Below are 20,840 nucleotides of genomic sequence, written 5' to 3' on the forward strand. Positions count from 1 at the left end.
TACTTACCATTCTTGACAACTTTATGTATTTCTCTAAGATCCTATTATTAAAAATTACTTGATACAGGAAAGGATTTGCATTGCCTTTCTATTCTAACAGTCTGTCTACAAGTGCGTGGAACTTTTAGTGCACTCATTGGAAATCTTAGCATGTCTCCGCCTTTTCGTTGACTTGACTGCTACCATGCTATCATGGCCCTTTACATTGATAAATTTAATCATAAATGCGTTGCTTGACTCTATAGTAAAAAGCATATAACATTATGTCAAACTTCCAGAAATCTTCTTCTATCAACATCTCTGTATTGACTTGAAGGGTACCATGATATCATGATCCTTTACATTGATGCATTTAATCATGCATTGCTTGACTCTATATAGTAAAAAGCATATAGTATTAGGTCGGTATGTTTCCTTCTTGTATATTCAAATACCTAGAACCTATAAAAGTTGTGCAATCCTATTGAAGATGATTACAAAGAAACATTTAAAATCCTGATAATTTTCCCAACAATTAAAATGTTGTCCCACTTTCTTTGTACTCAGATAAATGCCCCATTTTTTCCTCTCTATATTCAGGGCATCTCACAGGGATGGGTTTGAATCTTGCTAATTCCCTAGATCTTGTGGAATGTAGGACTTGAAAGCATAACGTTTCATGATGTGTTGCAAGTCATGAAAAGTTTAACATGACTAGCCACTTGAGTGAGGGTGACTTGGATTCACTCTAAAGGCCATCTCATGATGCATGTGGATTCTGAAGCACAAATAATATCATATTCATGACTTCACATTTAAACTTATAATCTTTCATTGCTGCGAAAACATGATCCAACCTTCAAACCACAAATAATATCATGACACAAACATGTGGATTCACAAGCACAAGTTAATATAATATTCATGACACATTTTAACTTATAATTGTGAGGTGGTATGCAAACATGATCCAACCTTCAAGACGAAGATAACTTCTATTTCAGTAAAATCAAACCGACTGTTTGAATTTATATAACTGTTCCACTTGCAAACTAATAAAAAATTTGGTTCAATATATTCACAGAGCTAATAGATGCACCTAAATTTGAATCACATGGATTTGTATGACTAAGGGAAGTTTGTAGTTATCCTTTTTTATGCCAAAAACACTCAAGTTTTGGAATGTCACCATGGCATTTCTCTAGTCATTTTGTATATCCATGCAATATATTCAAACGCTATGGTGGTTTGGATCTCAACCTAAGGATTCTCAAGCCATCTTGATTAACCATAGATTGTATGGGTCAGGATTGTATGAGCTGACCCAGTCGCATCATTACATAAATTAGTACACTTTTAGTGAGCCTCAGCATATAAATTATTAAATTTCAAACAAATTTTATGAGTCAGCATCTTTTTAACATGGAAATCACGATTAAACTACGGAATATGTTTTTGAGAAATCCATTCGATGAATCCATACACCATTGTTGAAAATATGACAACCCAAATCAGGTATTATAAGCTATCAATAATTAAAACTGAATTGGAACCACATTTACATATAGTATATTTCCATATGCAAATGAATGATGTACCACTTCAAGCTCAATCCAAAACACATTTACCTGGTATATTGACAATGTAATGAGTCAATGCGTCTGTATATCACATGCAAATGATATATACTTATCCAGAAGTTGAAACAGATTTACACAACTCTGTTGTGTGCTCGAACAAGTCTCTATTTGTTCATTCGTTATCGTAGACTTCTTATATACTACACGAGCCAACCATAAAGATCAACGGAGAGCCTTTAAAAATGGCGGTCTACTTTCGGGTTCTATTCATCAGTATATCAAGTACTAGATTCATGTCAACAGACTGACCTTTCTCCAATAGTCGCCTTATAACGGATTGCACTTGTTCCCTCGAAAAGCCCATGGTGCAAACCTTCTCAATAATGCCATTTATTTCACTTGATAGATGATGCTCATTATGTATAGGTTGTGCCATTTGTAAGCGTGGAGGGGGGTTTGTTTGTACTGGAAAATTTTGTTGTTGCCCCTGCCAAACCATCTGCCCACTACTAGTATTGGATAACACTTGGGACGATGGCTGATTTGGCACTGGAAGTTGCTGCTGTTGATAAGCATAACTTGTTGGCAGTGACTGATTAGTCACTGGAAATGGGCGTTGATGAGCATTATGAGCATATGAAGGTTCAGTTGAATACGAATGCATACTTTCATTTGGCTGTGGATAAGGCGGTTGCATCACTGTTGATTGTTGAGGCATTTGCAGTTGATTCTGCATCTGTTGGATTGTAGGTTGAAACCTTCCTTGATCTAATGGTGGTGGTGGTTGCATTTGTTGTACTTGTTGCTGCAATTGTTGTTGTACTTGTTGCTGCTGTTGTATTGATGGTGTATGTTGCAACACTACCTGCGGCTGTGGCTGTGGCTGTGGCTGTTGCTGAATCTGCATCTGTTGTTGTACTTGTTGCTGCAATTGTTGTTGTACTTGTTGCTGTTGTTGTATTGATGGTGTATGTTGCAATACTACATGCGGCTGCGGCTGTTGCTGAATCTGCATCTGTTGTTGTACTTGTTGGTGCTGTACTTGTTGCTGTTGTTGTATTGATGGTGTATGTTGCAATACTACCTGCTGCTGTGCCTGCGGCTGCGGCTGTTGCTGAATCTGCATCTGTTGTGGCATTGCTAGAAAGCGCATTTGTTCTACTGATTGCTGAATTGGTACACTATGCTGTGTTGTTAGTTGTATTGGCTTGTTTTGTACATTCTGTTGTATGACTTGATATTGCACCTGATCAGATGACTGTGAGTTCGGAACCTGTTGTACAATCTGTAATGATTGTTCATGTTGCACATATTGAATGGGTTCTTGCTGTTGCTGATGTATAGGCTGTTGAGAAATCTCTGGATCTTGATTTTTCTTTACTTCTTGTTTGGAATCCATGATCATTACCCTCTCAGTAAGGGTTTTGGATGCTTGTAGCTTTTCTAGCTGTGCATGGACTTCGATTGCATCTTGTTTATCCCTAAGTATTTGTATAGAACGTTGAACCTGTGAAGTAACATGCACATAATCAGAGTTATAAACAATGTCATGAACATATAAAAACAACGGTACCTGCCAATAACAAACATTATGGAGAAACACCAAAAAACCCAAAATTACTAGATTAGCCCTCCACAGCTAATCATAGAAATTGTTTTCCTGGAATAACATCAAGTTTACAAAAATTACCAGACACTCCTCTACAGTACAAAAATTTCTTCTGGGGTATTTGGGTATATTTCCCGCAACATTACCTCCATAATATGTTCATTTAGCTTTCCATAGTTGTGATTGGTTTGATCATAGTAATCATCCACAGAATCCTTTAGGGAGGCAACAGATTGTCTCAGATCATGAGTTGCTCGTTCAACCTGTGATAATCGATTACTAGTACCATCAAGAATACGCAACACACCATCCGCATAATTTTTCATGGCCTTCTCCACAGATGACACAATGATAGAATCTTGTACATCTAGTTTTTCCAAGTCTCTTCGTGTAGGAGAAAGCTCTCTCAAATAAGCCTAAAAATGAAAAGAATTGACATTTTAATGAGGATCAATCAGTTGAATATGTGGAACTTCTATCATAAAGAAAATCAAAAGAAAGATTTATGTCATTAAATCAGTTACATATGGTGAATTGAAAGTTCTTAATGCAAATACTGCAGTGAATTAGTACAAACTTGACAACAATAAACCAGAAAGGAATAAAAAAGCATTACATTGAGAAACAGAGGAAACAAAGCATTCATAGAGAATCAGATACAGGGGAAAGCACAAATATGTCTCTGTTTGTAATGGTATATACCATCAAAGGTTTTGTCTTTTTGGCTTACACAAAGGGGCGGATTGGTCAACCATACTATCTCAAGGAGAATCAATTTGTAAACTGTCTTCTAATTAATATCCATGGTATAGATTCCTGCTTCGCATGAGAGGGCTATAATCCCCTGCACGAGGAACTTTATGTCACACAAACAAAGCTTCTTGTACTAATACTCTGATATCTACATCAACCTTGTTAAAACATAGACTATTTCCATGGTTCTGCGATCTGATCAGTTCCCTACAACCTGAGAGTTGCTTTTCACTCATAATGAAACAGCATAGCATGTCAGGTATAGAAATAAAATGTTTTTCACTCATAATGAAACAACAGAGCATCTCTAAAAATGGAAGCCCGATCTAATCTGCTCCTAGTTTGGATGGAAGTCCAAAGAAACAAAACTTTCAAGATAATCAGGTTTTTCAGCTTTGACAGACTTCTTTGATGGAAAGTATTTCCATGGAGATAGACCAATAGGACGCCTTTAGCATGCAAAAAACTTCCTTCGATGAATTGTTAAACTCATGCTAACTTGGAAGAAAGTTGAAAGAAACAAAACCTTTGGGAAAAAAATCTGCTCTTCTTCTTTGATTTCTTGATGGAAAGAGCCTAAATGCATTCCTCTTTAAAACTAGCTTGATTTTAAGACTCTTTCCATGACAGAAACTCCTGGGCAAGAATGCGCAAATGCCCTTGTCTTTGACAGACTTCTTGATCACATTTCTATCCAAATTAAAATGAACATTTAAAGTTTTTGAATGAAAAAGAATTCCCCAGAGGAACACCAAACGCTCATTCATTCAGAATTTCCAAATCAAGTATTTGGAAAAATCAGGTCTTCTTCTCTGAGAAACTTTTTATGGAATGTCTGTCCAAATTTATGTCAAAATTTTGCACTTTTTGAATGATCAAAGATTCCGAAATTCCCAGAGAAGGATCAAGAGATTGTTCTCAAACTAAAACCTCCAAAAAATAATATCTTCTCCCTGTTCTTCCTTGACAGACTTCTCAATGACATATTTGTTTAAAATTAGGTTAAATTTGATGTTTAGCTTGACAGGAATTCATTTCAACGAAATCAAAAATCATTCAAGTGAAATTTCAAACAAAATCACTGATAAAGCCAGGTCTTTCTTCTTCTTGGACAGACTTCTTGATTGTGTTTGTTTCTAAGCTGTTAGTTAAAATTGAAACCTTTTACACACAGAGAAAATACATCAGAGTAAAATCAAGAGATCATTCGACCAGATTTAGAACAGATTCTCATTTTCCAGCTTCAATGGAAAACCTCGAACTAGAGCAGGAAATAGAGACTAATTATGACTTTAGAATGACAGTAAATAGTTCAGAGGAAGATCACAAGATCAATCGGAAAGTATTTTGATTCCAATTTCAACAGAAGCCTCAAAGGTTTCAGCGGGAAACAGAAACTTAGTCATAAGTTTCTCATAGGAAGATCAGGATATCATTAAAACACGAACTTCCGATAAACCAGATTCAATGGATACCTCGGAAATTTGACACGTAATAGGAAATCGCTCAGGAACACCTCAGAGAAAGCTCACGGGATCATTTCAATCAATTTTACAAGAAGGCTTCCATTTCCAAGGGAAAAACCTTCGAAATGAAGCAGGAAACAGATTTTCCAAACAGATCTCCAATTCTGATGGGAAAACTTTCGAAATGGAGCACAGGGAACAGAGGAAACATACCGTGGAGAAGCGATGTCGATTACGAGAGTTACTGTTCGTATTGTAGAGAGGACGGGGAACGCCGCCTTCATCGTGGCCTTCTTCTGCAGGGGAGGAGAAGAAGCCACCATCGTCGTCGTTGCTCAGCAGATCCATGGCGTTCTTCTCAGACCTCATCGCATGTACATATACGTAGACCGTATGTATGTAATGTATGTATGTATGTATGTATGTATGTATGTATGTATGTATGTATAGTATCTATGTTTGTATGGTATGCTATGTATGTATGTATGTATAGTATCTATGTTTGTATGGTATGCTATGTATGTATGTATGTATAGTATCTATGTTTGTATGGTATGCTATGTATGTATGTATGTATAGTATCTATGTTTGTATGGTATGTATGTATGTATGTATGTATGTATGTATGTATATATGTATGCATAAATGTATAGTATCTATGTTTGTATGGTATGCTATGTGTGTGTGTGTGTGTGTGTGTGTGTGTGTGTATGTCTCTTCTTTCTTCTTCTTAGGGTTTTGCTAGTACATGGTGGCCTAATCTTCCATTGGTTTCTCGAAGATGAGGTTCTTGCTTTTGAACCCTCCACATATCCAATATTGCCTCCACTCGTTCTGATTTAAGTGTACATAGTAATGACTAGGACAATTTAGCAATGTAATAATCGAGACATGTAGTGGTATTGTCTTTAGTAATATAGATGGATGTTAACTATCTATGTGCATACATTTTTCTATGAATGTGTGTGTATCCATGTTGATCAACTATCGAGGAAAGTCATCTACCTCCGCGTCCGTTTACGACAGGACCTTGAACTCCTTGCCATAGGTTTGAATTTGAGCTCGACCTGGAAATTGTTATTGATTTATTATTGGCAGTCGTCCTTTGATTGGCCATATGCGTCATTTTGTTATCCTTTTGTGTTTTTTATGTCTCTCTTCTTCCTATTGTGGTAGGAATATGTTGATGATGATGATAGGAAACCCTAATATGAGGTAAACACCCACAAAAGAAATGTATAGACTTTTGTGTTTGTTATGTCTCAAGTCATGACATGGTCACATTTATGCCCTTCTATTTATTGTTTCTAATTATTTGGAGGGTTTCATCTCACATTGAGGTAGATCGTATATGTATGTATATGGTTAAACTTATATCTATGTGTATACATGTATATATCCTTGCTATGTATGTGTATGTAAGGAATCAAGATTGTTTGTATATGCATAAAGGTACAAATGCACGCAATATTCATGTTGCAACTAAAGTTCTGACATCGTGATCTTGTAGATATATTGAATGTGGATAAATTCGTGAAATTCTTCCTTCAAGCTTACATTGTAGTGGTAACCAAATTTTTTACTAGTACTAGTTTATTCTGTAAATGAATATGTATGTATTATCAAAAAGATGCATATATAGGTTCGCGTATATCGCAATCCTAAGTCGTGTTTGTAGAAATTACGAGTTTTAAAGCTTGCATAAGAGTCTTTGACTCTAGTGGTTTTTGGAGAGGAAAATGAAGGACTTCTCAAAGTTACCTTCTTTAATGTACACATATTTGCATCCATGTCCCTATAATATAATATAATGTGTGTGTGTGTGTGTGTGTGTGTGTGACAACCCCTTTATAATCTTTTTGTTTGCTTGCACAACAAGGTTGGAGAAATGTTTAGATGTGTTGTGTAGCTCGCTTGATTTGGCGCACTTGTGTCCATTGGTGGAACCAATTGTAGAAGGAAGTGCACTTTCACATGTGGCCTTAATTATTGTCAAAGGGCACACTAAATACTTGGCACAAGCACATTTCATGTGCCCTTGTTTTAGGTGGGGTACCTTATAAGGGAAAAAGGGGAAAGCAAAGGATATTTTGGACTATTAAACATTGTGTAGGTTGAAAATATGAATAATAACAAAATCAAAGTGCATTTTTAACACATACATCGCACTAGTATTGTTCTCGATCAAACCTACTCTTCTAACAACTCATTGCACATGTTTTAAGGACACTATTATCCACTGTAGTACCTCACCATCAAAATGAACCATACAGGAAAAGGGCAAGGTGCGAAACAAAAAATATTTTGATATGTTTACAATATCAAATCTTGGTGGTGAACTAGGCAAGAATGGTTGTAAAACACTCTTGAGCTAGTATCTTAGCTAACCTTAGTGATTAGTACTCTCTCTCTCTCTCTCTCTCTCTCTCTCTCTCTCTCTCTCTCTCTCTCTCTCTCTTCGCAGAATGGGGAAACCATACACATTGATACATGTTAGAGCCCATCCCATTGTCTGCCATTCAAACCATTGCTTCCATGCGACTTAGCTCACATGCATTGCGATATGAGATGAGGCATTGGGGCACAAGTGATGAGAGTGGTCGACTATGCACACTTTGCCTTAAACAAGTTCGAGAGTCTTGAGTATCACACTTTGATACAATGCTCTGCCTTTGATAATATTCAACCATGCTTTCCATACATTTTTGACCAAGCCCAATCCTTACATGAATTTCTCACAACTACAATTAACAATCGGCAACGGTTCGTTTTGAACTGAACCGAACCGAACCGCGAAACTGCGGTTTAACGGCTTAACGATTTCAACGGTTTGGTTTGGTTTGGTTCGGTTCAAGTTTGGGTTTTTTTTAACGGTTCGGTTTGGTTTCATTAGTAAAAAACCGTGGTTTAAACGGTTAAACAATTATTTATTATTTATTTTTAAAAAAATTGTAAAAAATTTTAAAATTTGTTTTTAAACAATCTTTTCATTTTTAGACCTTGTTTTCACATTTTAGGAACATCTTAAAAAATTTTAAAATTTTTAAAAATGAAATATTATAAATTTTAAAAAATTAAAAATTAAAAATTAAAAAATTGACCTCTGTTGAAAACCGAAACCAAACCATGAAATCGTGGTTTTTATGGTTTAATGGTTTAACGGTTTGAAAAAGGTTTAACGGTTTGGTTTAACAGTTTTGCGGTTCGGTTCAGGTTTTAAAAATTTTAAACGGTTTGGTTTGGACCCTCTCAAACCGAACCGAACCGTTGCCGATTGTTAACTACAATGTGCAGTCTCGGTTACAACATTCATTGGTAAAGTTCTTGAACATCGAGGATTGCTACTCACTTTCACATGTACACGTGAAATGTAATGTTTTTGGTCTCATAGGTCATATTTGACCTCTGAAGATGACAATATAATCTATCTATCTATTTATCTACCATATCTATCTATCTCTCCTGCTTTACTCGATCTTGCAACAAAAATAGATAATAAACAAAAGAGGCAAAAAGAATAATTACACCACTTCTTATTATCAAAGAGGTTTAGCACCATAAAAGAGTAAAGGGACTAGGGTTTGGCGTAACTAGCTCTCAACCCTAATCACTATTAGTTCTAATAAAAGAGTAGGGGATAGAGGAAAGTGTTAAATACACTACTAGAAAGGAGAAAACCCAAGATTGGAGAAAAATCATCAAAAGGTGACTTTTATAGCTTTTTACAAGGTTTATGGTTTCCCTTTGCTCTAGGTTGCCCATTGATTAGAATGCTTCCTAATTGGGTTTGCTCTATCGCCCTTTTCCTATGGTTTGTTGAGCCCAATGTCGCTTGTTGGTGCCTTGGTCTCCAGAACCGGTGTCTTGGGTACCAAATACTCAACAAGTCAAGTTTGTGAGTGGATGGACATGGCAATCAGCATTTTGCTCATGCCAAGCTCTCGAGGAAGATAAGTGATGGTGGATGCAAAAGTGAAAAAGGGTGTGCATGGTAAAAAGAGAGATACTACTTTTGTTCACTTGAGGAGATCTAGATGCCTATAAAAGGAGGAGGAGAGCTCATTGTAAATGGATGGAATTTTGTTAAAGATGAAAGCATTACCGAAATTTCGACATGAGATTGGGATTGTGAATCAGAGTGATTGAAGTATATTCACTCCTAGTTACAACACAAGTATGATGAACCCTTCCTCAAAACAAAAACCTACTACTACACTCTATTAGACCTACAGTAGCTCTTAGGATTAGATAATTGAACCTTTGAAATTTTGTCCACTAAAATTAGACTTCTCAAGCATTCCAACAAGCTACAATTCACTAAATTCGGTAAACCTTATGGGTGTCAACTTACTTTCACAAAACAGGCTAAAATTAGTCCAAACAATAACTATGGGCCAAAACAGTTAAAAGTATGACTAAACGATTTATAAGTTCAACGATAAATATATGGTTTGGCTTGGTTTTCAATTTTATGGTTTATCGGTTTGTCAGTTTATCAATTTATAACTTTATCGGTTTCAATTTATGTGGTTCGGTTTAAAGGTTTATACATATTAACTTTAAGAAATAACCCTAAATTTTCACTCTAACTTTGTAAGTTTCAACTTTGAAGTTTAAACGCTAGAGCTAGAGGCTAGAACATTTAGTTTTGATCGTGAAGACTCTAGTGTCGAGTCACGACGAGAGTCCACTGTTCCTTCGCTCTTGTTGTGAGGGTCAATTCTCCCACTTCTGTTTGCGTGCAATGTCCGTCGTCTAGAGTGCTCCCTCTCTCTCTGCCAAACAATTTAATCATATTGCACAAAAGTTCATTCCACCTAAGAAACAAAGATCACATGAAAATTTATTATGTATTCGTGAAAAAAGAAAGAGAGCCAAATAGCTTGATGAATCTTACCTTCACACTATTGTCATTTCCCTCATGACAATGAAAGCATACTTTATGAGGGGCATTGAGAACAAAGTGTGTATGATGAGGGAGAGTGCTCCCATAAGCTCATCTAGTTCACTCCCTATGTAAATCCATCAAGGAAAATACTATGATAAACATAGAGAGGAGATGTACCCAACTCTCCATACACAACTCCAAGGCTTTGGAATGTAAACCGAAGAGTAACCAGAGTTGTCAAAGTCTTAGCAAACTATGAATAGTGATAGTGAAGACAAAAAGCATGATGTTGAAATATTAAAATTGAGAATTTCTTATCTCCATTAGAAAAAGTAGAGAAATTGAATTAGGACTTTTTTATTTCTCATAGAAAATGGATCTAAACATATGGTTATATATCTGAACAAGGTGTTAAGAAGTGGTAGAGGAGTTGTCTTACCTTGGTTACTTGTGGAGGTCTAGTGAGTTGTTCACCTTGAATGTCGAGGGGTTGATCTAGACGTTGGTTCAGCTCAATGAGGTTACCATGGTTTTGTATGGATTGAGAAGAAGCAGACATGACGACTATGTAGAGGAAGGAATCTCTATGAGAACCCAATACAAGAAGAAGAAGAAGAAGAAGGGATATGGGGGTAAGGTTAAGATAAGGACAATAGAAGGGATGAGAATAGGGATTCATGACCATCATCATCATCAAAAAAAGAAGAAAAAAGACAGAAACAGAAATGACTCTTTTCTCGCCATAGTTGGGATGCCACTTTGCATGTTTTTAGAGTTGCATTTTTCGTTCTTTGTTTCTGATCATCATCATCACCATGAGAGAAGCCTTCTCTAAATCTAAAGATCCCTAAATTTAGAGGTCTTGGGCGACAAATTAAGCCCTTGGTTGTGGGAAGCATCAAAATGATGGACAACCTTATTGCCAAACTCTAATAATAGATGTACTCAATGAGTGATTGTTTTTCAACCGTCCAAAAGAACAAAAGGTTCAATTTCATTACCCCCCTATAACTTGAGGAGGTAGTTTGATCCAATTTGTATTTCTACATGATGCAATTTCAATTAGATTGCTACTTATATAAGATAGAGATGAAGCCGTTCAATTAGATTGCTACTGTTATATATGATAGGGATCAGTTGGGTGGGGTCGTAAAAAAGAGGGGATAGAAAGAGGGTCGGATTGTTGGTAGGCCTAGGATGTTATGGAAAAACATAATCCATGAAGGAAATTTTATGGAATTAAAGCCAAGTCTAGAGATGTCATGAGAGAGTGAGAGGAGAGAGAGAGAGAGAATGTGAGAGAATCACAAGAGAGAGTATGATAAAAGGATATTATAAGAAAAGGAGTACAAGGATCGGAACAACTTAGAGGCTTAAGACTAGTGTTGAACTACATTGGTTGTGAATAGTACAATATGCCTCTATTTACAGGGCCCTTCAAGAGTATTTTAAAGTTTCAAGAATGTTCCAGAGTTTTGGATTATTCATGAATTTTCAAGATTACTCCATAAAGTTCTAGAACCTAGGTGAAATGATCCATGTACCATATGGTCATGGGTTCAATTCTTAATGTGAGTTTAAATTAAGTGGGTGTATTTAAACCTAGATTATGCACTCTCAATGAGAGCCTACAAAATACCCAAAAATTGAGAGTGTATACACTCTCCAATGCTTTGCTTATATAGTGCTCCAACAAAAGTTTGTGTGGAATTTGAATTCAAAAGTTCCAAATTTCCCCACTTTTTTTCATTACAAGTCATGGACAAGTGGTTGTGTGTACTCCAACAAAAAATTGTGTGGCGACGAAGCCTTCTCTCTAGTCCCCTAAACTGAAACTCAAGGATCTCCTTTCGAAGCTCCACTAAATTTGATATCTCTATCTTCTTTAACTACTCATCTTTCAATCCATTCCATATAACAAAGTCAATATTTTTCTCGTTTGTAAATGTATATTTCAATCCTTGAGGATTTCTGCCTTTTTGGTATTCATATTAAATTAACTTCATTGATCTACTATCTAACATTATTCACCATTGAACAGGCATCACGTAAAAATTTTCCATTCAGAAATTCGAGCTCAAAGGGCAAAGTTACATGATTTTGGAGCTTAATTGATGAAAGACAATTTCCAAATTATTACACTGAAAAAGTCGCCACATCGTATGAAGGTCTTGCCTCGAGGGTCGAGAATGCAAATGAAGGAGGACAAAAACACAAATCCCCAACAAGGGAGGGCTAGTTTTGAAAATTCTTGAAAATATGAAGCCTCAAATCCTGCTTCAAAATCGGGGATAGTTTTATAGTTTGTCAAAAAGGGGAGCCGTTGACTCTAGGAAACCCCAAAGGTCGTCTCTGACTCAGTCTAAATAGAGGGTTCAACCTTTGATTCATATTGAATCGAGGGTTGAGCCGCCCATTCCAACCTAAGAATTACCTCTACCACAATTCATACTAATGTCTCTGTCTATATTCCACCCCATATTGACGGCCTCCATTAATGGTTCCCACATCCCCTGCACCATTACATACATTCAAATTATTTATACAATGTTAAACACTCACACACACATGCACCACTACAAATAATCACACATCAAAGGGAATGGTCATCAGAGCAAGATGTGTATAGAGAACCTAAGTACAAGTTGATCAATACGTCATTGGATAATTATATTAATACGTTTCGTTTTCTTTGGCGTCATGATTCGAAATGATCCAAGTGGTCTCTGATGGTGTTGAGAGGGTAGAATACAACAACATATTAAATGAATGTCAAGTTTGCTTTTCCAAAGGGTTATCTCAAGGCGGATGTATTCATAAGGTAGCCATAGGTTTGAGATACCCAATTTAGAAAACAAGGTCTTGAGTTTGGGTAGTTAGCTTTGTTTCAGTTGAAGCAAGCACCTGGAAGGGGTGATGCAAATGAATTGATGGATACTATATGCAAGAAAATAGATTTAAGAGATGTCAAGCAATTATGGCCCTCTAAGACAAACCAACTGGAAGTGTCATATGTGAAAAATCTTGTTTTCATCAAAGTTCTAAAGGAGACTTGGATTGGAGAGTAACGACGATGAGTTTTGAATTCAAGATGATGAATCTATATGTTTATCACGCTTTTGTTTAGGCTAGATGTGTATCAAGGCAATAAAGAGATATTTGAAGCTCGAGGAATGCATGGTTAACTCTCGAAGTGTTTGGGATGGAGGATTGTAAACTCACTTTCACATCGATGGAAGACTATTTATAATGATGGAGGTCTATCTAAAGTTGTTCAAGGCTAATGGATGATTGAAGAGAATAGACAAATTCTCGACTATGATCGGGAGTCTCCTATATTTGTCCAACATACCTAACATTTGGAAGTGCTAGCAATTTTCATGCTTGATTGATATGAAGAAGAGTTATTAGCAAGCAAGGATACATATTACTCTCAAGCATCTAAAGGGTTATACGATCAAATATGACATCGTCCATCAAAGTTGGTTAAGGGATGTAATTGATTCAGTGGTGTGACTTCGACTAGACTTGGGATCTACGAAATAGATGGTCAACCTCTAGATTTTATTTCTCATTAAGATTTGAAACATTCCACAAAATGCTTCTAGAGAGTTATCTGCATGAGTTCTCAATTCTCGATCACCAACTTGAGAGACACCTCCGATGGATCTTTTGAATGGAGATGAGAATGGAAGACGAAAAAATTGACTAACTTTGGTTTTGTTAAGGTTGCTTGTCATTGTATAATGCAGCTACCTTGGAACTATTCAAACATCTCAATAATGCAAAAGACATTGTCCTCTCTAGTGTCCCCAACAAACCTGTTACTCAGCTTCCAAGGCAGACACTAGAGAAGAAAATGATGTCAAGGAAATGAATTAATTCATTTCAAGTTAATCACAGTCACTCATGAACACTTGTTCTGTGTTCTCTTCCCTTCCATCCATTAATCCAGCATTGGATTTGTCATGTAAACTTACGATTTTAGTTTATATCATGCACACTACTGGTTTGTTCATAAAGAAATGGCTTCACAACCTTTGATGACCTGACAATTTCAGCAATACATAGTATGAGAAGTCAATGTAATTACCAAGAGTAAAAAACCAACATTTGCAAATCAATGGTTATAGAAGTACACCCTTTAAGAATTTAACCAAACACTTTCTTGATACAAAGTAATGGAGTATACATACTTGGCATTGAACCAAATCCATGCAGCCTTTGGGCCATTAAGAGTTCAAAGCAAACCAAAGGCTCACAGATTTGGCAAAGACTTGAAGCAAGTCACATCCTGCTTTATTCAATTTGGGCTGAAGCCAGAAACCCTAATTCTGAGCTAAACTTTTTAGCAGCTATGGCATGCTAGCCCTCTTTTTCTAATGACCATACATATTGATCACAAACTCCGTGATCTTTTCTGGATCGGGTAGAAGGGACACGACGGATGATTGCTCGAAAGCTTTAAGCCAAGCATGGAGGCGAGGATACTTTTCTTCGAAGCAGAACTTGAACCCTCTCACCGCTTCGATCACAGGGTACCAACAGAAGAATGGAGAAAACATTACATCTACGAACCCCATCCTCTCTCCTCCGAAGAATGGCAAACCAGATTCTTCGGATACCTTCCCCAATGCCTCGTCGAAGGTTTCCAAACAAATCATTAGGTTCTCCTCCGCTGATTTCCGTGCATTGCCTTGCGAAAGTAGGATCTGAATGATTCCATCGAATATCTGTCAAGAAAGAAAGAAGCATCAGATATGGTGAGAATTGTCTAGCAAGAAATACTTCTTTAACCTTCTTTGTCATGATCCAGAAGATTGTTTAACCTTCTTGTCCACGAAGTCGGCCCAGAATCGGGCAGTGGCCCGGTCATAGGCATCGGCCGGAAGCAGCTGATTCTGATGGCCATCAAAAGCTTCATCGATGTATTGGACAATGATGGAAGACTCGCAGATGGCTCTGTCACCATGGAGGAGCACAGGTATCTTCTTGTACACAGGGTTGGAAGCCAATAAGAGGGGGCTCTTCTGTGGCAAGTCCTCGGGGAGCTTCTCATAGTGGATCCCTTTGAGGGCCAAAGCAATGTCTACCCGCTGAGAGAAAGGGCTCTCCCAGAAGCACAGCAATCGGACCTTCTGAGCTTCCCCATGGTTCTCGGCCATTCTCTCTCTCTCTAAGAATTCTAGTACTAATGAATTTACTCTGTTTCTAAATTCTAGTGCTAGTACTTTAATTCTGGACTCTGTTTTTCTGGATTCTAGGACTAGTACTTAAAGATTCTCTATTTATAGGGTTGGAAGAGGTGACTCATAGATGTTTTTCAAACAGTTTTTGCATTCATATTTCATTGTTTGCTTCCCAAGGAAAAGAAAAGAAGATAGATGATGAAAGGAAAGAAACAAATAGATGTTTTTTTACATTTTCAATTTGTCTTGTAAAGACTCGGATATGATTATTGTGAAACGGAAGAGATGTGAGTTATGTCTGTATGTGTGAGAGGAGAGAGGAGAGGGGAGAAACACAAGATAGATAAGAGACAATATGAAGTACTCAAGAAGAAGAAGAAGAAGAAGATGTATATTAACAAGTAGAATATGAGATACAAAAAATAGCGTTACAAGGAGTCACGACCAACTTAAAATGGAGTAGGAGGACGGTGCTTTATATAGAGTCACCCTCTCTCTTCATTTACTCACTACAACGTTCACTCTCTCACTAGAGCCTTGAGGAATGTGAAGTCTTATAGTCATGGGGAATGTGGAACCATTAGTTATGTGTCATAGAATATGAATCTATGACACATAGTTTAATGTGTAGAGAGTGGTGGTGTGACTCTTGACCTTTGAGTAATCATAGATTCTCAAAAGGTGTGTTCACACGTTGCTCTATGTTGAACTTGATTCTCAACATGCCCCCTCAAGCTCAACTCAGGTCGGCTCCTTTCGGTCGATGTCCGTTTCGGCTGATATCCGGTTCAGACGATCTCTATTGTCCATTTCGGCTCGTACCCGGTTCAGTCGGTATTCAATTCTCGCTTGTACTCCCCCTCAAGCTTGGCAAGTCAGGGATCATCAATCCAAGGTCTGACATGAATTGCCGAAGCTTGTCGGCTCCTAGGGCTTTCGTGAAGATGTCGGCCGTTTGAAGATTTGTGTTGATGTGTAGAAGGTCGACATCTCCGGCTTGAACACACTCTCGAATGAAGGGATAGTGCACTTCGATATGCTTTGTGCGTGTGTGGATCACCGGGTTCCGAGCCAAATAAATACTGCTCATGTTGTTGTAGTAAAGGGGAGTCAAATCCTTGATGGGAACGCCCAGATCCTTCAAAATCCTCTTAAGCCATATGGCTTCACATGCAGCAACGGCTGCGCCCATGTATTCCGCCTCCGTACTCGAAAGAGCGACGATAGGCTGCTTCTTGCTACTCCACGAAATCTCTCCGCTGCCAAGGGAGAAGACGAATCCGGAGGTCGATCGTCTATCGGCTTTGTAGCTAGCCCAATCCGCGTCCGTGTATCCTTCAAGTCGTATTGGTGTGGCCAATTTGTAGAGAATGCCGGAATCCATTGTTCCGCTCACATATTGTAATACTCGCTTAGCACAATCGAAATGGATATCTCGCAGAGTTTGCATGAATTGGCTAAGGAGTCTGACTGGATAGCTAAGGTTGGGTCGTGTGATCGTGAGATAGATGAGACTCCTGATCAGTTGTCGATATTGAGTTGGATCGCACTCGTTCGTGCCAGAGTCGACATCTAGTTTGAGGTTTCTATCGAGAGGCGTAGCGATCGATTTGCACTCCATCATCCCGAACTTGTATAACAAGTTGAGAATGTAGTGCCGTTGAGAGATCATAATGCCGGCCGGATTCCGAATCACCTCGATGCCTAGGAAGTAGTGTAGCTCCTTCATGTCCGTCATCTCGAATTTGTTGGAGAGGAGGGACTTCACCTTGTTGATGTTGACTAAATGCTCACCTCCAATAACGAGATCATCCATGTATGGAATGATGACAATTGGGCTTTTAGACTTGCTTCGTACATAGAGGGAGTTGTCGGATTTTGACATTCGAAAGCCGATTTGATGAAGATATTGCGTAATCTTCGAATGCCAAGCACGTGGTGCTTGCTTGAGGCCGTAGAGAGGCTTCTTGAGTCGACATACAACTTTCGGATGGATGTTGGATTCGAATCCGGGTGGTTGAACCATGTACACCTCCTCTTCCAATTCGCCTCGAAGAAAGGCGTTCTTGACGTCCATTTGGTGGAGGTGCCACCCTTTTGCTGCTGCGAGTGCAATTACGATCCGCACAGTCGTTATCTTTGCCACCGGGGCAAATGTTTCTTCGTAGTCAACGCCATGTGTTTGTGCGTATCCTTTCGCTACGAGTCGAGCTTTGTAGCGCTTGACGGAGCCGTCAACATTATACTTCACCTTGTAGATCCATCTGCAACCAATTGCCTTCTTGTGCGGTGAGTGGGGAACGAGATCCCATGTCTCGTTCTTGCGTAGTGCACGCGTCTCCTCGTTCATTGCTTCGATCCATTGCGGGTCCTTTGCGGCTTCAGAAAAGGTTTCCGGCTCCTATACTGTTGCTACCTTCATCATAAAGGCGTAATGGTACGCCATATAATCGTTGTAGCCGAATCGACTTACGGGGTTCTTTTCACGCATGGACAGGCGGAGCTTCTCGTTTGCGGATACTACGACTTTCTCCGCTCCATTTGTCTGGATGTCAAGGCCTTCGAACTCATTATCGAGGGAGTGAGACGATTTGTTGCCATCAAAGTGATCGTCGTCATACTCCGGCATTTTCGCCTTCCCTTTGTCCATCTTCGGACTCGACCAAGATGTGCTTTGATCGCTCGGGGGCTCTTGTGGCCCACTAAGCCTTGTCGTAATTGGGCTTTCTTCGAACATGCGCGTGAGTCGATCTTCGGCTTCTATCTCTATTTCGGCGGAATCCAGGTCGAGCGGAATCGAAGTCGAACTCATCTCTGGTGCGTACCAGGATGTGGACTCGTCGAAAACGACGTCTCGACTTACGCGAGATTTTCCAGTTGAGGGGTTGTAGCACTTGTACCCCTTTTGTTCTAGTGAGTATCCTACGAGGATACATTTCTCCGACTTCGGGTCGAGCTTTTGACGCTTCTCGTCGGGGATGTGCACGTATGCAATGGAGCCGAATATCTGAACATGCGATAGGTCCAGCTTCTTTCCGAAAAACTTCTCGTGCGGAGTAGGTTCGTGCACACCCAATGTCGTACACCAATTCATGAGGTACACGGCCGTGTTAGCCGCTTCTAGCCAGTACGACTTCAGCACGTGCTTTTTGTTCATCATGGCCCGTGCTACTTCGAGGATGTGCCGATTCTTTCGTTTGGCCACTCCGTTTTGTTGTGGCATATGTTGACACGAAAACTCTCGTCGTATTCCTTCTTTCTGTAGAAACGCCAAAAATTCGTCGGAGAAGTACTCCTTGCCTCTATCCAACCGAAGACATCGTACATGTGGGCTTGTGGCTTTCTCGACTTCATTCTTGAATTTTTGGAAGTGTTCGAACACTTCACTCTTTTGCCGCATCAGATAGATCTAAGTGTGCCTAGAGAAGTCGTTGATGAAGGTCACGTAGTATCGGGTTCCGCCAAATGTCGCCGTTTGAGCCGGACCCCATACATCGAAATGAATTACGTCGAGTACGCCTTTGCTCACATTCCGCTCCTTCGGAAATGGGTGCTAATGTTGCTTGCCGAATTGGCAAGCGGCACACACGCCTTCAATCTCTTCCTCCGTGAATGTCGGGAGCCCGATGACGACTCCTTTCGATTGCATTGCCTTGAGCTTTTGGAGATTTATATGGCCAATCCGCTTGTGCCATAACTCTATGTCGGAATCGGCTTTCACGCCCTTTGTGAACATGGCCCATTTCATCTCGTGTGAGTTGAGAATGAACATTCGGCCCTCTCTTCGTCCGCAAGCAATGAGTCGGCCCTCTTTTTCGATGAAGCAACCGCCTTGATTAAATCATACTTGTATTCCTTGCTCTACAATTTGGCCGACGGAGACCAAATTCTTCGTGATAGTTGGTACATGCAAGACATTTTTAATATAAGTTTGCTTACCTTCTTCTCCGAACGGAACATTGCCGATGTGCCAAATCGGGTGCGTAGTGTCGTCTCCGGTTTCAACATAGCCGGGTCGGTCCGGCTCTCGAAGTTCTCGGAACCATTCTTGATGCGACGTCATATGGTTCGAGGCACCGGAATCGACGAATCATACGTCTTCCGGACCGGAGGCACTAGTAGAAGTAGAGGTTGACATAGAATTCGCTCTATGTCTCATCACGAACATTCCGTCGCGATCATCATAGTCGGAGTTGATGGTGTAGTTGGTGAGTTGTTGGCTAGTGGAAGCCGACTCGCGTATCTTCTTACGGCATTCTTCTTCGTGGTGACCGATTTTTCCGCAATATCTACATTCGACCGAGCTTTGTCGGTTCGGACCGGAATGGAAGCTCCCCCTTCTTTCGAAGGTTCCTCGATGGCTTCCGTCTTGATGCCGAAATTGCGAGTTGTTTTCATAAATCGGGCCTTGTCCGCCTCGTCCGCCACATCCTTGGCCGAATCGGCCTCTTCTTGCACGGTCGTGTCCTCTTCCTCCATCCGAATGTGTGTAGAGCATTTGGCCTTCCGAGGCGTTGTTCCTTGTTCGAACATGATTCTCTTCAACCAACAACATGGATTGAAGATCGAAGAAGGAGGGCGGATTCTCCCGTGCTAGTACGGCGGTCCGCATTACGCCGAATCATGGTGCAAGGCTGCTGAGGCATATTTGCACCATCTCATCATCGTCCACATTGACGCTTATCGAGCCGAGCGAGTCGCAAAGCTCCTTGATCTTCAATGTGTAGCTTGTAATGGACATATCCTGTTGTTGAATGTTATTCAACTCTTGGCGGAGTTGAAGCTTTCTCGTAGTCGTGTTGGCGGCGAAAATCTTTCGTAGATTCTCCCATGCTTCCTTTGGCATCTTGGCTTCTCGAATGTAGCCGAGCATGTGGTCGTGAACACATGTCACCAAGCAATACATCACTCGGCTTGCCGCTTGCTCCCACGTTGCATAGTCGGCGACTTCCGGCTTGGGTCGGTTTTCTTGTGCTCCATTGATGTAACCCCAATAGCCTTGGCCGACAAGGTATTGGTGCATCTTGTACTCCGAAGATGTGAAGTTGTTTCGGTCCAACTTCTCGCTAGGGAAAGCGCTCCCCATTTGAGTATTCATTGTTGATTAATCTTCCTTTCTTCTTTTCCTTCTCTCTCGAACACGAGCTATGTAGTGGTACTATGATAGCGATGAGCCGGTTCTTCTTGAACGTCGGCGTAGAGCACAACACACGATCACGTTGATGCGAGTGGGCTAGATCAAGCTACCAAATCGCTCTGATACCATGTAAAGAATCAGATATGATTCTTGTGAAGCGGAAGAGATGTGAGTTATGTGTGTATGTGTGAGAGGAGAGAGGAGAGGAGAGAAACACAAAATAGATAAGAGACAATATG

The 20,840-nt window shown here is 39.6% G+C and overlaps 2 protein-coding genes across 4 annotated transcripts; both read right to left on the reverse strand.

Moving 5' to 3' along the window:
* Positions 1 to 1,466: 1,466 nt before the first annotated feature.
* LOC147861310 (uncharacterized) lies at positions 1,467 to 5,771 on the reverse strand. Of its 3 annotated transcripts, none has more exons than XM_087323616.1 (4): positions 5,601 to 5,771; positions 3,315 to 3,584; positions 2,545 to 3,066; positions 1,467 to 2,442 (listed from the first exon to the last, which is right to left on the reverse strand). In XM_087323616.1, exons 1-4 carry the CDS (start codon positions 5,754 to 5,756, stop codon positions 1,810 to 1,812), a joined length of 1,581 nt encoding a protein of 526 aa, XP_087179742.1. In that variant the 5' UTR covers positions 5,757 to 5,771; the 3' UTR covers positions 1,467 to 1,809. The 3 variants fall into 3 exon arrangements, with proteins under 3 accessions (XP_087179742.1, XP_087179741.1, XP_087179740.1); XM_087323615.1 differs by having other exon boundaries at positions 1,467 to 2,388; positions 2,422 to 3,066; XM_087323614.1 differs by having other exon boundaries at positions 1,467 to 3,066.
* Positions 5,772 to 14,418: 8,647 nt separating this feature from the next.
* On the reverse strand, positions 14,419 to 15,472 carry LOC147861311 (glutathione S-transferase U19-like). The gene is made up of 2 exons (XM_087323554.1): positions 15,105 to 15,472; positions 14,419 to 15,008 (listed from the first exon to the last, which is right to left on the reverse strand). The coding sequence occupies exons 1-2, from the start codon at positions 15,438 to 15,440 to the stop codon at positions 14,655 to 14,657; spliced, it is 690 nt and encodes a 229-aa protein (XP_087179680.1). The 5' UTR covers positions 15,441 to 15,472; the 3' UTR covers positions 14,419 to 14,654.
* Between the last annotated feature and the right edge of the window lie 5,368 nt (positions 15,473 to 20,840).

This window comes from Azolla caroliniana, unplaced genomic scaffold (genome assembly GCF_043228905.1).
Source record: "Azolla caroliniana isolate FFs.n. ecotype wild unplaced genomic scaffold, voAzoCaro1.0.p SCAF_8, whole genome shotgun sequence".
NCBI lineage: Eukaryota > Viridiplantae > Streptophyta > Polypodiopsida > Salviniales > Salviniaceae > Azolla > Azolla caroliniana.

What these genes read in the sequence shown, in the direction of transcription:
- LOC147861310 (XM_087323614.1), bottom strand. Translation starts at nt 5,756, where the DNA reads ATGAGGTCTGAGAAGAACGCCATGGATCTGCTGAGCAACGACGACGAT. An exon ending in ATCGACATCGCTTCTCCACG is followed by an intron (nt 3,585 to 5,600) that starts GTATGTTTCCTC and finishes TTTCATTTTTAG; the next exon opens with GCTTATTTGAGAGAGCTTTC. An exon ending in TAAATGAACATATTATGGAG is followed by an intron (nt 3,067 to 3,314) that starts GTAATGTTGCGG and finishes GTTACTTCACAG; the next exon opens with GTTCAACGTTCTATACAAAT.
- LOC147861311 (XM_087323554.1), bottom strand. Translation starts at nt 15,440, where the DNA reads ATGGCCGAGAACCATGGGGAAGCTCAGAAGGTCCGATTGCTGTGCTTC. An exon ending in CCGACTTCGTGGACAAGAAG is followed by an intron (nt 15,009 to 15,104) that starts GTTAAACAATCT and finishes CTTTCTTGACAG; the next exon opens with ATATTCGATGGAATCATTCA.